General features: G+C 38.3%; 3 protein-coding genes and 1 pseudogene across 6 annotated transcripts; 2 read left to right on the plus strand and 2 right to left on the minus strand.

Moving 5' to 3' along the window:
- Nucleotides 1-699: 699 nt before the first annotated feature.
- LOC116215647 (C-factor) lies at nucleotides 700-5,141 on the plus strand. 4 transcript variants are annotated; one of them, XR_004158506.1, is made up of 8 exons: nucleotides 703-1,066; nucleotides 1,810-1,962; nucleotides 2,156-2,249; nucleotides 2,453-2,535; nucleotides 2,910-3,057; nucleotides 3,209-3,452; nucleotides 4,273-4,645; nucleotides 4,776-5,141. XR_004158506.1 is itself a non-coding variant. In XM_031551441.1 (7 exons), the coding sequence occupies exons 1-7, from the start codon at nucleotides 875-877 to the stop codon at nucleotides 3,545-3,547; spliced, it is 924 nt and encodes a 307-aa protein (XP_031407301.1). In that variant the 5' UTR covers nucleotides 702-874; the 3' UTR covers nucleotides 3,548-3,834. The 4 variants fall into 4 exon arrangements, 3 of the variants coding, with proteins under 3 accessions (XP_031407303.1, XP_031407301.1, XP_031407302.1); XM_031551441.1 differs by lacking the exons at nucleotides 4,273-4,645; nucleotides 4,776-5,141 and adding an exon at nucleotides 3,526-3,834 and having other exon boundaries at nucleotides 702-1,066; nucleotides 3,209-3,440; XM_031551443.1 differs by lacking the exons at nucleotides 1,810-1,962; nucleotides 4,273-4,645; nucleotides 4,776-5,141 and adding an exon at nucleotides 3,526-3,834 and having other exon boundaries at nucleotides 700-1,066; nucleotides 3,209-3,440.
- Nucleotides 4,362-5,139, minus strand: LOC116215648 (non-specific lipid-transfer protein C, cotyledon-specific isoform-like). The gene is made up of 2 exons (XM_031551444.1): nucleotides 4,767-5,139; nucleotides 4,362-4,501 (listed from the first exon to the last, which is right to left on the minus strand). Exons 1-2 carry the CDS (start codon nucleotides 5,087-5,089, stop codon nucleotides 4,492-4,494), a joined length of 333 nt encoding a protein of 110 aa, XP_031407304.1. The 5' UTR covers nucleotides 5,090-5,139; the 3' UTR covers nucleotides 4,362-4,491.
- Nucleotides 5,142-8,285: 3,144 nt separating the features above from the next.
- LOC116214395 lies at nucleotides 8,286-9,783 on the plus strand (annotated as a pseudogene).
- A 4,839-nt stretch (nucleotides 9,784-14,622) lies between these two features.
- On the minus strand, nucleotides 14,623-15,542 carry LOC116214945 (non-specific lipid-transfer protein C, cotyledon-specific isoform-like). Its single transcript, XM_031550469.1, has 2 exons — nucleotides 15,159-15,542; nucleotides 14,623-14,857 (listed from the first exon to the last, which is right to left on the minus strand). The coding sequence occupies exons 1-2, from the start codon at nucleotides 15,494-15,496 to the stop codon at nucleotides 14,848-14,850; spliced, it is 348 nt and encodes a 115-aa protein (XP_031406329.1). The 5' UTR covers nucleotides 15,497-15,542; the 3' UTR covers nucleotides 14,623-14,847.
- Nucleotides 15,543-17,467: the final 1,925 nt, after the last annotated feature.

Raw genomic sequence — 17,467 nt, forward strand, 5'->3', positions numbered from 1 at the left:
TTTCCCTTTTGGTAGGGAGAAAATTTTCAGCTTTTGATAAATTTCTCTTTGCGTTTTAATCTTGAAAGAGTTGAGAACCTAGAAAGCAGCATGTTAATAACCCGAACAATACTTTTGTTCTCACAGCCACACAGGCCTCTTGATGGAAATTTTGTGCTTTTGGCACAATGGGAAATGGAAGAGAAGATAACGAGAGAGATGGGCAAGGAAGGACAAGAACGAAGATGGCTCACTTTTTTTCCACGTAGGCACCGTCACAGCTTAACGGAGCCGAGTATGCTTTTCCGTCTATTCTAGACGGAAAAATAATAGTCGGATAGATGGCAAACAAAATAGAAACGTTAGGCCTTTTTAGATAATTTTAAGAGTACGAGATAGATCTAACAAAATTTGAAAATGTTGGAATATATGGGATTATTTTCTCAAAATTGAGATAAAGTTCATTTTTTTTTTGTCATTAACCAGAAAAAAGAAAAAAAAATCGGGTCTCCATTTGCAAATCGGAAATCCCAATTCGGTTCGCGGACATAGAAAACGTTTCGGTATTGCGGGCGGGTGACCCGTGACCGTACTTTAGGAGGCTTCCCCACCGTTGGATCAGGGTAAATCGCCCCCACCTCATTCGACAGTGAGGGAGTTCGCTACTCGAGCAGTACTGTAGAAGTTCCCTCATGAGATCGACGTGTTAACATCACAACCTCAATTGACAGTTCCCTCCTCTTTGTCTGTCTCTCCCTTCCCCATGGCATTCAATTCACTCACGAGCTGTCCATCAAGAACCGTTAATGCCGGTGCACTTCGAATCTCCTCAACATAGTTGATCTGATCGACCGGAAACATTTGATCTGAGAGACCCATATCCTGCTTGCGGAAGATGAAGCTACTCGGGCTGACCCAGCGCGCGTTCATGGCTTCTCCCCTGTCCGTCAGGGGAACGATAAGGTCGGTATTTCACCGAGGAAGCGTCTCCTCTTCCTATTCTGCTTCTGCCTCCTCCGCTGGTTTGAAATGGGAAGGTGGGGTTTCGATGGTGCAGGGAGCTTCCAGAGGAATCGGCCTTGAATTTGTAAGCTCTGCCTCCACTCTTCTCCCTTCTTTCATCCTTGACAAAAAGTTACATCTTTTGTGCTTTTTCTTCGGTCATGAGAGGTCGAGTCTGTTCATTCGTCCACGATCACATTGTTGTGCAATAACTTTGCTCGAGCATATGGAGTAATTGAACTATTTGTCGGAACGTGTGATGTGATTCGGATTATTTACATATGAGTTTATGTTTCCACTCTCAACTGTAACTTCTTCTGAAACATGTTGAGGCGAGTGAGCAAATCGTCAAGATTGTCGGATTCTGGTTCCATGACTTACATTCATTAAGGTTGTCGGTATGTCTTGTTAGGGGGACAGGGCCCTGATAATTTAGTGAACAGAGAAATAGATTCAGAGGACAGAGTGAGACCCTTGAAAGGCTAAGAGCATTTCGGGAAGTTTCCCAGTAATTCGTTCCATCTATCGCCTGCGAACCGTGCGTGTACCCAATTATCCTACTATTGCCCCTTATTTAGAATAACAGTTTATCAGCATTGTTATGTATATATTTGATATCATTAATATTCCGTGGTTACGATTAATTTACTTTTGAAAAGCCATTTTGTCAAGTTGAATCTCGTTCTTTTCACGCTGTCATATAATCAATTGTCTTCAAGAGCTGGATTAGTAGCTCACCCTGGACCAGAACAAACAATGCAAACTTAGATGTGAGCTGATAGCATTTTCGATCCAACTGAATTTTCATAAGTTGCCTTATTTAATCAGGTCAGGCAGCTCCTGCAGAAATCCGGAAAAGGGCATGTTGTTGCCACATGCCGCAACCCCAATAGGTCATCCGGGCTTCTTGATCTGAAAAATATGTTCCCAGAGCGGCTTAGCGTTCTGCCACTAGATGTCACTGTTGAAAGTACCATTGAGGTCATACTATCTTTATAATCCTTCTCTTAGTACCTGGAAATCAAATGATGTTTTATATGATATATATATATATATTGTTCTTTACTATTTCTGATATCTTATACGATATTAGTTTGAAAACGATCCACCTGCCTAGTAATTGTACATTTTTCTTGAGATATTCATGTTCATCTAACACAAGGTTTATCTTCAGGATTCCGCAAAGCTCATTACAGAAAAATATGGCTCTCTGAACCTTCTTATCAATGCATCGGGCATTCTTTCAATACCTGACGTGCTGCAACCAGGTGACATTCTCATGCTAATGGGATCTGTGCTCATGATTTAGGGGCAATAAGCAGAAACACGTTTTCTTGGAGTGGCCAATTTATGTGGTGTTGTCATTGAAGTTAATATTTCTTTCAGTTGTCGTGTTGCCAAATAGAGTATTTAGCTAAACCGAAACGCTGTTTCTTGCTAGTGACTTAGTTTCTCTTGCCTTTCAGTACAGAAACAACATTAACCAAAGTAGAGAAGTCATCGTTGCTGCTTGCTTATGAGGTTAATGCTGTGGGTCCCATACTGGTGATCAAGGTACTTCACTCTGTGTTCTGGTTTTGAATTCGTTGAGTATGTGACTTGGATTTTGAAGTCATAATTGATATACTAATTGTATTACGTTTGGTGACTTCTGTAACTTGAATGAGGTTAGCAGTGTGATCTGATACAGAAATTGTGTTTCTGGCAGTTCCTGTTTTATGCCATATATCAGAGAATTTAGTTCCCGCCTTTAGTTTTCTGCCAAATGTTGTTAAAAGCATTCATCACTTGTGCGCATTCCAACAATAATGTACACTTGCAATCATAAATCAAGCTACATTTTTTGTTTTTTCTTTCTTTGGCATGACTGAATGTTTTGGTAGGCTCGTTGAATTATTTACGACTATACCATCTATTCGTGTTAGCAGCATATGTGGCCTCTTCTGAAGGCTGGAGGTGGAACCAAAAGAGAGGTTGCAATCGTGGCCAATTTGAGTGCGCGGGTGGGATCAATTGGGGATAATCGACTCGGTGGTTGGCACTCATATCGAGCTTCCAAGTCTGCACTCAATCAGTGTAAGCTGTCTCTTAAAATATTGACGCCACAGAGGGAACCTACAAAATGGGTCAAGAACCAATTGTTTTAGTTACCATTGCGGCAGATAATCTTATCCTTTTCGTGTTATGCACACTCAGATAACTTACTGATGAATCTAACCCTTTGCAGTGACGAAGACTGTCTCGGTTGAGTTTGCTAGAAAGAAGGATCCGATCGCATGCATTTTATTGCATCCCGGAACTGTGGACACAGATCTCTCTAAGCCGTTCCAGAGGAACGTTCCTGAAGGCAAGCTATTCACGAAGGAGTATTCGGTCCAGAGACTTCTCGGTATCATTGACAATGCAAAGAGGCAAGATAATGGCAAATTCTTCGCCTGGGATGGTCAAGAAGTACCATGGTAATCCTTAAGGTGATCTTTCAAAACAACTGAGTGGTATCTAAAGCACTTTCCCTCTGAAATATTTTCATTTCATCTTCTAAAGGTCTCTTACATGGAAGAAATGAATGCAGTTTCAGATTTCTTGGTTTAGTCTAATTAACAAAGAGATGGGTGCAGTTGCAGACTTTGTGGTAAATTGAGTGATAGATCGATATTCTTCTAGCAAAGGCAAGAATTCTTTTTTATTGGTACAGGGTTAACGTGTATCAAAAGAAAGGGATGTATCAATGACAGTGGATGACCATTAAATTGTTTACCTTGGGTAGCATATATTACATATGTATACTATTACTATTATGAGCAGAAAACATGATTATGTTCACTTTTACTTCTATAAAAATCATTTCTCCAATTCAATATATAGATTTAGGGGTAGTTTTCACTCTTATTCCATTGCGATCTAATTCTCGGGCTCATCTGAATGAGGGTAAGCATGAATAGGTGCAGTCATCCATGGAGATTTCACGGTGATGGGTGGGGAAAAATCTGACTTCTAATCAAGGGTGGGGCGTGATGGCTGGTGTCAAGTAATCACTGTTGGGATCTCACCGCGGGGGTGAGATCTTGGCAGTGGCGGGCTGAGCGTAAAAGCTCCACTATTCTCTCTCGCACTCCTTTCAGTTTGCTATTGTTAAATTACATGCTCGTAATTCCTTACTTACCTAATATGTCAAAGAGACTGCTCACGACCTTGATGCGGAAGGGTGTGGACCCGATGCCAGGTTAATGCAAATGAATTTGCAGAATGTGTGTACGGCCAGCATTACTTGCTTGTGATATTTATTTGCAGTAATTGGAAGGAACAAGATGGTTTTGAATGGGAAAGATCTCATCTCATGGAAAGAGTTTTATTATCAAAGCTCAACTGATTGATTGAAGGGAAGATTACATTATCAGAGGCATCAGTGGGTCTTTGCATAAGACGCATATGTTTTATTCTCTGTGTTTCTCTCTTCCATATTGCGGGAGGCTGACTCGATCATGCGTCCATATCAACAATCTTTTGACATCAGCGAATCCTGCAAGCAACCAAAGGTCAAGTTTATTCCCAATTTCCAAGAAAGTATACTATTCGTGAGAGTCCGCTTGCCGCTTGATATGTACTTTGGGCTGGACCAGATCAAATGGATTAGGATTTCTCTGAACTTATCCTGACATAAAAGGTAGAATTTCTCTGAACTTGAATAAATAACCGCTTTAAAAAATTCAGCGTCTCCGGGAACTATATAGAACAATGTTTAGTTAAAGAAAAGTACTTAACAATCCGGACTCATCGTCACTTACTCGTTGCAGTTGGTGTTCATGGAAACGGTGGATTCGAACTTGACGTTGCAGGCTGTGGAGATCTGGTCAATTAGCTGACTTGCACGTTCACGGATGGACTTGGGTGCTGCCTTGAGGCACCTACAGATGGCCCTCTTGTCATTAACCGAGCGCATGCTCTGTTCAAGCTGGTTCAGCCCATCACAGCACCCATCGCGAACATGGCACACACAGGTCCCTTCTGCATCACTGTGCCACATGAGATGTCGGCCTGGCCGAGAAGGAAGAGGAGGAAGGTGGTGACTATAAGGCTCTTCATGGTTGCTTCTTTGATGTAGTTGCATTATGAGGGTGGTGAAAGGTTTATTTATATAGGCTCACAGAGGAGAGAATTGGATGAAAAGTGTTTTTTTTTTTTTTTTGTGGGGGGGGGGGGGGGGGGGGGGGGGGGGGGGGGGTGGGGGCGGGGGCGCGTGGGGGGTAAAACAAGATCAAAGGTTTTCTCTTTTTTTCCAAGTGATAAAAATTTTATGGGCGTTGGCCCCTTACCTAACAGTTTTAAAATAGGGCAGTGAAAAATTTATGAGCTTAGGCCACCCTTATTTCAATAGATTCTCTCTAGAGGCGGGACTAGCTGCCTTGTAGTAGATATCGACCGAAGAAAGCCTCAATGGTGTGCGATACGGGGTAATGCTGTAGACAACTCTGCGAGTGGGCCTCTCCTGATAGTTGCAGAAGGCGATTCGAGAGGGAATTTTCTGTGGTGGCGCCAGAAATGAGTGACATATATGAGGATAGGGCTGATGAGGTTTGTAGGTCAGGAGTCTCGGAGCAGGCTCTTGTCGCCAGCACCCGACCCTAGCAACGATGAGAATCTGATGAGGAGAACGAGTCGTGTGCAGGGCCGGTCACTGGCTTCATGAGGAAACAAATTCACAAATTGACGCCTTATTGGGGCTCGCTGATAGTGAAAGTTAGATGACTATATATCTTCCTCGTCAAGTTTGTAATGTAGATGATACGGAGACTGCAACCCGAGATGGCGCTTGGACTACCTTGGTGCACTACTTGATAATTCCCGAACGGGTTCCAAACACTTTTTTTTTTTTGGGTTACAACCGGATATGAGGAGCAATTGACTAGGATTCCTGCTTTGTCGTTGGAATACTATAATGAGGAGTGTCTCCCCTCAGGAACACTGAGAAGATGGACCAGGACAATGTGGCCTTTGAGAAAGGAAAGTTTGCTCAACTATGTATTCAACTCTACCTAAATTAATTTTTTTAGTCAAAGAGGGCTCATTCGCCAGGTAATCAAGAAGTTCTCAATTTAATACTCGTCATTGAACTACTTGTGCCACTTTAGTAACTATTAAAATTTGTATTTCATTGTACTAGGCCCATAGATTTCCCTTATAATCGGGGAGGGAAAAAAAAACAATGCCTTTGGAAGCACCTAGGACCAAACCGAATGCTTGAACATAGTCTCACCTAATATGACAAGGATACCCATGGTAACCAAAAAACAAAAACAATGTCTTGTAGCATATAGTTCAAATCACGCAAGGCGTGATTACATGTAGAGAAGGAGAGTATAAACCTTGTATGCTTTAACTGCGGAAGATACGGGCACAAGGTGGGATGGCATCCATATATCGATCAATCTTCTGCGCATGGTTCGATCGAACGATAAGTTCGAAATGTTCAATCTCCTGTTTTATATCGCACTATGTTCAAGTGGCCTTTACACGATGTGACATCATGAACACTGTGAAGATGGACCAGGAAAATGTGGCCTTTGAGAAAGGAAAGTTTGCTTGACTATGTATTGAACTCTACCTATATTAATTTTTTTAGTCAAAGAGGGCTCAATCGTCAGGTAATCAAGAAGTTCTCAATTTAATACTCGTCGTTGGACTACTTGACCACTTTAATAACTATTAAAATTTGTATTCTATTGGACTAGGCCCATGAATTTCCCTTATAATCGGGGAGGGGAAAAAATAAAATAAAAACAATGCCTTTGGAAGCACCTAGCACCAAACAGAATGCTTGAACATAGTCTCACCTAATATGACAAGGATACCCATGTAACCAAAAAACAAAAACAATGTCTTGCAGCATATAGTTCAAATCACGCAAGGCGTGATTACATGTAGAGTAGGAGAGTATAAACCTTGTTTGCTTTAACTGCGGAAGATACGGGCACAAGGTGAGATGGCATCCATGTATCGATCAATCTTCTGCGCATGATTCGATCGAACGATAAGTCCGAAATGTTCAATCTCCTGTTTTATATCGCACTATGTTCAAGTGGCCTTTACACGATGCGACATCATCGCTAGATAAGCGGATTATCAGTAGATGTTTCCTTCGAATAAAGAACCAACTCGAGAAAAGTCTTACTGTCCTCTCAATTCTATCAATTTTCTCATGTTGTGGAAAAATTTCGAGATGTGGAGAAAATTTAAAAAATACAAAAAAATATGAAATATTATAATATTACAAAATCACCAATTACGTGAAATAAATTTGTCTAATACATCAAAAACAAGAGATATAATTTAAAGGAAAACTCAAATAATTAAAAACGATTAGTGGGGAAGGTGTTTCCAGAAAGTTTTCTTGAGGACAAATAATTCTCCGCAATGTTGCAGTGCGGCTTCAACAGAATTATCCAACCCCGAGATACAATGCCAATGATGAGTAATCAAGATTGCAAATATGATACTCTGTCACTAGAACCCAACCCGAAACAATAGCATATCCAATTAGATAATGTAAGAATATTTTCAGTCTTCATCACTTGTAAGATACTCTCTTGATCTCTATATATATAACGGAGATAACATTAAACCTTGAGAAAATTAATCTTCAACGGCAATTTGACTGAGGCACTTTAACAAATGAATTAAATCAATTAAATATCAAATTTAAGAGGTCAGTTAAAGGCAAACAACGACTAAATCAAAAATTTTGAATAAGCAAATATAAATATAAATTTATTATTATTATTATTAGTAAACACAATTTATTATACAACATCTCACTCTACAAGAACGTAGAGACTCCGGGAGAATAAGACGAGAACTCTCCAAGAGCATTACTCATGGTCTTACCGATCTCACAATGTGCTGTCTTCGCGCAAAACTCTTCTCTCCTTCGTGCAATTTCGGCTTGCATCTCTTGCAGTTTGGTAAAGCGTGGCATGCACCCCTTCCCTTAAAAATAGGATGACAGCAATCCCCTATTTTCCCTAAGGTGGCAGCTTTTATAAGTTTTTTATTTAGAAAATATGACTTAAGAGTAAAAAAAGAAAACGTAAAATTTATGTATAGGAAAAAAAGGAACCAAATCGCTGAAAGAGGGAAGGGTCGGCAGTGGCTCGCTGGAGGAGACCTCCTCCCTAGTGAGGTCACTGGTGGCATTGAAGCGCCGATAATCTTGCCCGAAGTGGTGAGAGCCTCTAGGGAGCCACCACTGCCTCGACCTGCAATCACCCTTTCTTACTCTTCGAAGAGAGAGAGAGGCGCAATAGATCATGGCTGTGATGGCTCACCGAAGGCCGCTGTTGGCATCTAAAGCTGCCTGCGACTTGTAGAGGCACGATGGTAGCGTTCGACGAGCCACCACATCCCTGATCTACCACACTTCTCTCTCTCGACAATGGGGCAAATTGGGGGCAGTGATGGCTAGCCTATGACAAACACTGCCCCAGGCGAGGTTGTAGGCGGTTTCAGATGCCGCTGGCGACCTTACTTAGGGGTGAGGTCTTATCCAGCGAAGCCGCCACCAACCCACACCCCACCCTCTTCAAAGATGTGTGGTTTTTCCTTTTTTTGTTGACTTTTAGTTTTTTTTTCTTTTTTTTACATTTCATTAATATTTTTAATTAAAAAATAAATAAAAGCAAAATCAACAAATATTATTGACATGATGAAGCATAAGCCGCCATCTCAGCAAATATAGGGGTTGCTGTCATATTTATTTATAATATATTAAAACTTACTCGTCAGATTTGTGCAATGAGAGTCCCGTTCGATATATGAGAGCTCGCCACTTTAGCATTTTGACCATTTTTTTGGCTTTTGGTTAAGTGTCTCTTTCTCTGCACCCTTCATAAAAGTCGTCCTCTTCCTCCCTCGCACAAAAATCATTCAGCTCTTTTCTTCCCCTTCCGAGCATCATCTCTTTAGTAGCAGTTGTTGCCACGGCCTCACTGATGTTGAGCACTAGAGCTTCATCGGCTACCTTGCTTGGGCCACCGACGACTAGTGCCCTAAGCGGGGCCTTTAGTGCATATGGCGAGATCCTCGATTCAAAGAGACAGTATGGCCAATCTTCATCTTTTCATTAGTAATGGAGATCTAATCGAATTGACACTCACATTTTCATTTCTTTTGTTTTTTTTTCCTATTATATTCGCTCTTCGAATTTAAGCTCCTTCCTCTATTCTATACCCGCAGGTCATCAACGCTCCTGAGACCAAGAGGTCCCATGGCTTCGGATTCGTCACCTTCATCAACAAGAAGTCCATGAGGGATGCCATCAAAGGGATGAATGGCCAGAATCTCGATGGCAAGAGCATCACCGTCAACGAGGCCCAATCCCCTAGCAGTGGTGGCGACGGATACCGAGGTCGCCGCGAGGACGGTGGTAGCGGCTACAACCTCAGCGATGGCGGATACAATGGTGGAGGCAATGAAGGCGGCTGTGACTGGTGGTACAACGACGAATTGTCTGTACATGAATTTTTGTATCGAGTTTCAGTAACTTGATTGCTTTTTTCAAGTATGAGTGATCAAAATTTGGTAAGATACAATGCTGCCAAGATTAATTTGACTGGATATACTTGCGGTCTATGTACCCACGAGTTGAATCATAATCTCTATTAGGTAAAAAACTGATAAGACATGATCACCTTAAAACTCGATATCGTTAATCGTTTTCAATGATTCTAGCTATACAAATGCAGGTACCAACCCTATTCCTCAGGATCGAGTGAAGACATGGAACGTCCAGGATTATCAAGGAGGTAAAGTCTATTTAACATTTGAACATAACTAGCTTCTTTTTGTTGTTAAATAAAAATCTATGCATGGGCTTATATGATCACATATGACAAATAGGAGGCCGACAAAGCACTATGGGTAGAATACAGAGTGGACAAGCAAGAGGAAGGTGCTGAAGAAACCAATTTTATTAGTTGTGTTAAGTGATAATTTCAATTTATGAGTTCAAGCAATATATTAGAAATAAAAAATATATTATATTTATCTTTATTATGACTGTCGATTTCATTGATGCTATATCTATCTTTATTTGAACATATATTTACTTACAGATTTGATTATTCATACAAAAATTTATGTATTTTGAAATGTATCGCATGTGTAATCTTGAATTGATTAAGTTTTATACTTTAATTAAATTTAATTAACCTATTTACCTCACCTAATTAATTAATGGCACTCTATATATATGTTTTACATTAAAAGACGAGTGAAATAGCTTTATAGAAAGACGTAATTTCAGTCAATAAATTGCCATTTATTGACTATTGTAACATTAAAATAGCAATTAATTATAGCATTAGTGATTAAATTAAGATTAAATTAAGAAATCTATAAAAAAATATATTTAATTAAGACTGTTTATATAGACACTGAATAAATTAAGATTCAATTAAGAAACTTATTAAGCAATTAATTATAGCATTAGTGATTAAATTAAGATTCAATTAAGAAACCTATCAAAAAAAGATTCAATTAAGAATGTATATATAGATACTTAAATATAGATTACATATAGTAATTGTATATAAATAGCAACAACATTCGATAGGGAATTAATGTCTGAGATATATGAAATAGAAAAATACGAAAAAGGTGTATATTTCATATATATCTTTTCAATTACCAAATTCTTAAATTATAGTCCAGCTCTAATTTATTATCATTTTATGTGCCTAAAGCCCTAAGTTGGATTTTGTGTTTCAAATATATTTTCACCATATTAAAATATGAAAGGAATGATCGTTCACTCTCACACACATACACACATATATATATATATATACAAAGTAATGAATGCCTTTTATCCATTATAACCCCCTTAAAATTTTGTGTTATATTTTATTTTTAGTTAGATGCACTTTACCCCCAACTTATGAGGTGAATTTGGATTACCTCATAACCTTCAACTTTCTGCGGAGAACCCAACGACCTTATTAGAAAATATACAAGGTGACCCCTCAACCAATTTCCGTTCAAAATTCCAGTCAAAATATGACACATGACACTCTCATGTAATTTTAAAAATGGTAAAATTGTTAATCGATTGCCTACAATTAAAAGAAAACGAATAAAGCAATTGAAATTGGAAATTAGGGCATGATCCTCCTTCGCTTGCTGCCTTCTCATATCCTTGCAGATTGAGGAACAACAAATTCTGGTACCACGCCTATGACAGTCAGAGGTATTGTTGCTAAAAAGGAGCAAAAACACTCCAAGCGTGAGATCAGCCATTTGCAGCTACATTTTTATTTGGTCGAGTAAATTATCCTTAGGTGTAAACACTCCATTGGCTACGAGTATTTACAATATAGTAAAAAATATTGCTCTTGCAACCTAGAATTCAATTCCAATATGCGGATCATATCATATATTTGTCAAAATGATGGAGTCCATAACTGAAGTAATTTATGAGATTTCTATTTTTTTTTGATAAAGATAAAAAAGAAAAAGAATGGATAATTTCTTTTCTTTTCCAATTTGATATTCCTCAATCTGCAGGGATATGAGAAGGTATCAGGTGGAGGAGGATTGTGCCCTCGTTCCCAAATTCAAATTTTCTTTTCGTTTTCTTTTAGTTGTAGGTAATCAATTAACGATTTTACCATATTAATATGACATGTGAGTGACATGTGCATCTTTTGGCCGGAATTTTGAGCCGAATTTGGTTGAGGGGGCATCCTGCTTATTTTCTGGTAAGGTCGGTAGGTACTCCACAAAAATTTGAAAGTCAGGGGCAAACCCAAACTCACCTCATAGGTTAGGGGGCAAAGTGCATTTAACTCTTTTATTTTTTTGGATAATAACTTAAACCTTAAAATACTTTATTATTGAACTAATCACAAGAAAGCAACATTAGCAAATCTAATAAATTAATGAAATAAAAAAATTCAAATGCCAAATCCGATAAAATAAATCAAAGAAAAAAAATATAATTAATATCAAAATGCATGCATATTCTTAATAAATCTTACGGAAAGATAATTCAAATAATCCATGCATGATAGGCTCTAATAGTTGAGCTTAACTTTGTAAACCAAGAAAAAAAGAGTAAATGTTTCTACATTAATAGGTTTTCCTATAAAAGGTTTTTTAAATCATCTAAAATTGTTGAAAATATTGCCATCGCAATTCTAGAAAATCGAGTATTAAAAGTTGTTTCCCTTCCAATGAGTGCACTTTTTGGGATTGAAACTTCTATTATTCTCTTTATGGCTACTGGAAAAGATTTTAAGATTTTAATGTATATGCATTCATGAAATATATTGAATGATGAATCAAGTCAAAGATAACAATAATTTATGACTGTTTCCTTTTATTTCTTTCCTTTTCTTTTTTTGGAAAAATAGCTCTATCACCTTTTTTTGGTGTGCATGTCATATGCTAAGAAAAAATGAAAAAGTTTGATCAATCAAGGAGGATCATTTCGTTTAAACAACTAATTTCATTTGAACTCATCACGTCTAATTGTATAATGAAATAAGAAAAAATATTTTAATAAGAGAAATCGAAAATGCCCGCGCGGTAGAAGGCTAGTTTGTAATGAAGTGGATGCACGCTGGATTTTACCAGACTGATAGAATGTAAGCAGAAGTAATCTTGAATTTCTTTCAGTTACAAAACAAATTCAAGATAACTTCTTTGGCTTGAATACGGCGGCCAAAACTCATTTCCTATATATAAATTAAATACCCCCAAATATACCTGAAAATGTCTTGAAACAACTCCAAAATATTTTCCATTGAAGTAGGAAACAAATTACAAGAAATCGAGCCGAAAAAGGAACTGCCGTATCGCTAAAGTTTCCCAAAATCTTGCGGTTTTGGACCAAGGGAGCCCACGGCCATGGTCAGCCACTTCGCCTGGGTTGGTCAAGAAATTAATTCCATGGTAAAATCCTTAATAAGGTGATCTTTCGAAACAGCTGAGTGGTATAGAAAGCGCTTCCACTCCGAATTTTTGTGGATTCCATCTTCTGATGAAAGTCTCTTTACATGGAAGAAATGAGTGCTTTTGCAATTTCTGAAGGCAGAGCCGGACTATGGATGCTACCATTTCTTGGTTTTGCCGGTTAACAAAGAGATCGGTGAGGCTTGTGGTCAATTAATTGAGATATTCTTCTAGCTAAAACGCAAGAACAAAAATACTAAATCCTCTTAAAAAATGCATCAAAGTATTCGATTAATATATATATATATATATATATATATAACTTAAAGGACGTGTAAATTAATAATTTACAACATATGTCATTATGAATGGGATTTGAGTTAGTAGGATTTTCCGGTTGATGATTACGAGAATATAACAACATCGGGCATTTTTTTAATCAATTAGAGAGGGTTAACTTGTACTTGAAGAAAGGGATATGTATCAATGACAGTGGCCAGTGTGAAGTTTGTTTACCTTGGGTATAGCATGTACGGTCCCTCTAGCATTACTTAAAGTCACGGTAACATACTTACTACTTTTAGTTCAAGCGTTTAATACTTTTAGTTCAAACGTTAGTATTTTCAGTACAAGCATTTAGTGCTCATCGCAAATGTTAGAAATGCTAAACACTTGAAATGAAATTACTAAACACTTGAAGCAAAAATATCAAAAATATTACAAATAGTAATAATACTGAATACTTGAACTGAAAGTATTAAATACTCGAATTGAAGTACTAAAAAGTTACCGTGACTTAATGTCATACTAGAATTTCCCATAGCATGTTTTATATACCTATACTAGTATGAGCAGAAAGCATGATTATCTCACTAACTTTTTTTTAATATTTGTTTGAAATAATAATAGCAGCAATAATAATAATAATAATAATAATAATAATAATAATAAAATTTAGATTTAAAAGTAGCTTGCGCTCTTGTTCAGTGCAAGTGGCGACGTCTCCGGCTTGTGAAGAGGTGAGGTCCTCCAAGGAAATTTTACACACGTCCAAATAATGCCGTGACGATTTGTCCGGAAAGAAATATGACTTCTAATCAATGGCCAGCTCTCCTGTGTCGTGTGCAACGGTTGTACCACGTATTATTATATACCACAAAACATATAAAAAAATATTATTTTTAATGAATTATAAATTTGTTATATTTTCCTTTATATACTAAAAATTAAAATGACAAACTCTTATTGATTTGTGACACTACTACATGGTACCACCGTTGCATAACTTTCTCCTCACGTGGGCGTTATGTGGCCAGTAACAAGTAACAAGATCTTGGCAGTGGTGGCTTGCGTAAAAGCCTCCTGTCCCTATTCTCTTTCGAATTCCTTAGAGCGCAATTTGCCAGATAATTAGAACCCGTATCCTCTGTTGAACCACATATTCGTGGTTCCATATATATATATATATATATATATTCCCTTACCAGATAAGAACCTATCACTTGTCCGGATATCAAGCAAACTAATTTGCCCAAAGAGGCTAAAAATTAATATGTCAAAGGGACTCCTGACGATCATAGGGTCAAGGGCAAGGGTTCAGCTCCAGTTTAATGCGTATAGATCTGCACGACACATACGAGCGGAGCAGCACTATTTGCATATGAGATTTACGTGCAGTATTTGGAAGGGACAAACTGATTTTAATTTGCATGTGAAAGACTTCAACTCATGTAAAGAGTGTCATTGACAAAGCTCAACTGATTGATTGAAGTGAAGGGAAGATTACATTATGAGAGGCTTCAGTAGGTCTTTGCAAAAAGACCCATATGTTTTATTCTAATCTCTTTCTCTTTCTCTATTCAATTATCCATATTGCGGGACGCTGAAGCCAATCATAAATCCATATCGACTCCTCTGCCATCAATGGATCCTGCAAGCGCCAAGAGTTAAACTTTATCCCCGAGCTCGAAAGAAATTCTACTAATTATGTCATGGACGGTTCATGAGGGTCTGTTAGCTGTTGGATGTACACGTGGGGAATGGACCCACGCTGATCAAATGGCCAAGATCGCCTCAAGAAGCCATCATGAAATGAACGGTAGAATTTCTCTTAACTTGAATAATTGCTAAAAAAAAATTGCTATGTAAATTCAGCTTATCCGAGGAGTATATGGCAACGTTTAGTTAAACAATAATAAGTACGTAATGGTCCGGGACTCATCGTCACTTACGCGTTGCAGTTGGTGTTCATGGAAATGGGAAACCCGACCCTCACGCGGCAGGCGGCGGGGATCTGCCCCAGTAGCTGGTCCTGAAGGCCAGGGAAGGACTTGACCCCATCCTTGAGGCACCTGCAGATGGCCCTCTTGTCATTCGCGGATCTCACACTCTGTGCGATCTGCTTCACCCCAGCACAGCATGCCTGTGAAGGCTTCGGGGCCCGCCCCGTCGCAAACATCGCACATGCGGTCACCTTCTGCCGCACCGTTTGGCATGGGAGGTCAGCCTGGCCAAGGACGAAGAGAAGTGAGAGGGCTAGGAGTAGGATGGGGACTATAAGGCTCTTCATGGTTGTCTCTTTGTTTTTGATGTCGCTGCAGTTTTAGGGTGGTGAAAGGTTTATATTTATAGGCTCAGAAAGGAGAGATGGATTAAAGGTTCTTTATTTTGTTTTGAAAAAAAAAGAAATTTCTGGGCTTACGCCCCTTACTTAACAGTTGAGACTTCAATATAGGGTGGTAAAAAAATTTATAAGCCTAATTAAAGAGAGTGTAGCGTAGTGACGAACTGTTTTGCCTGATAACTAAAAGAATTCATATCCGATATTCATTATGAGACTATTTGTGCCCTTTATTAGCTATTAGAATATATATTTTATTTTACTAGGTTTATAAGTTTTCTTTATAACCAAATAATTTATGAGCATAAGCCACCCTTATTTCAGCAGACTAGTTGCCTCATATTAAAAAACCGACTGAAGAAAGTCTCAGTCATGCGCAATGGGGTGGAAGCTACAGATACTACCCCTGCGAGTGGACCTCTCCCGATAGTTGCAGAAGGCGATGTGAGGGGGGAAACTCCGCAGTGGTGCTAGAAATGTGAATGACGTGCCGGGTAGGACATGGCTGATGAGGTTGGTCAGGAGTCTGAAAGCACGTTCTTGTGGACTGGACAGCACCCGACCCTAGCGACCATGAGGAATCTGATAAGGAGGATGCATGAGTCGTGTGCGGGGCTGGTCCATTCGCTTCACTTGGGAACAGATTCACAAATTCAGATCGCCTTGGTGGGGCTCGCAGTTAGTCAAAGTACTAGGAAGGTTGGTTACTTGTATTTACATCGTCGCGTTAATCTTTAGTTCTCAACTTAGGTAACGATTTCTTCCTCGTGAAGTTTGCTAATATGGAGGATGGGGCGGTTGCAATACGAGATGGCCCTTGGACTCCATTGATGCACTACATTATAATTCGTGAATGTGTTCCAAACTTCAACAAGGCAAAGTTACAGTTTGGATTAGAATTGTTGCTTTCCCAATGGGATACCATAATGAAGAGGGTCTGAAAGAGATTGATACACCGCTTGGGAAAGGCTTTCAAGATTGACCACTGAGAAAGGAAATTTGGCTTGATTATGGATTGAGCTTGATGTCACTTGATGCCTTTGGGAGGTCTCAGTCGTCCATAGTCACGGGGAAGGCAATTGTTGTGAAGATTGGCTAACGAGAAGAACTATATCTTCACCATTGGATTTTCATTTTTTACCTTCGGTCCCTAATAACCTAGGTTCTTTGTTACTAGGCAACATTTCAGGGGCCTCCATGCTCTTATACTGTAACTTTTACCCTATTTGGCTTTAAATTTTTTTTAACTCAACTCCACTTATTTTCAATTCGATAATACAATTATTATTTTTCTCTTTTTCTTCATTTTTTTAATCATTTAATTCAATTTTTAATACTAAATTCTCTAAACTATTCATTACTTTTTTCACAATTCAACAACACAATCATTACTTTCTCTCAACTATTCATTACTTTTTCACAATTTTTTTTCATAATTCAACAACACAATTATTACAAATAATTAAAACCAAAACTCAACTCAATTCAACTCTAATATCAAGCACAACTCAATTCAACTATAATTAAAAGTTACAGTTAATTTTTCTTGGGCTTTTGTTTGTTTACCTAGCAAAAAATATAGTAAAATAAAATAAATTGATGCCTTTGGATAAAAAAAATTGGTTCAAGCGATTTGTCACTTGTTCTATTTAAATAAAGTCTCGAGTTCGAGTCTTGTGAGTGAAAAAAAATTCTTAATTATAAGAACTTTACCCCTTGGGACGACCAGACTAGAATAAGATTAGTCAGGTTCCGTTGGATTTTTAAATAATAGGGTATACATAAAAAAATAAAAAAACCTTATTGCCTTTGGAAGCACCCATAGTGAAGGTCAAGTCAACGTTTGAACAAAATTATTTTCAGCAAATTGACTGAGGATATCCGTATTCTCATGAAAAAAAAAAACATGAGGTGGTCACA

This window comes from Punica granatum, chromosome 7 (assembly GCF_007655135.1).
Source record: "Punica granatum isolate Tunisia-2019 chromosome 7, ASM765513v2, whole genome shotgun sequence".
Taxonomy (NCBI): Eukaryota; Viridiplantae; Streptophyta; class Magnoliopsida; order Myrtales; family Lythraceae; genus Punica; species Punica granatum.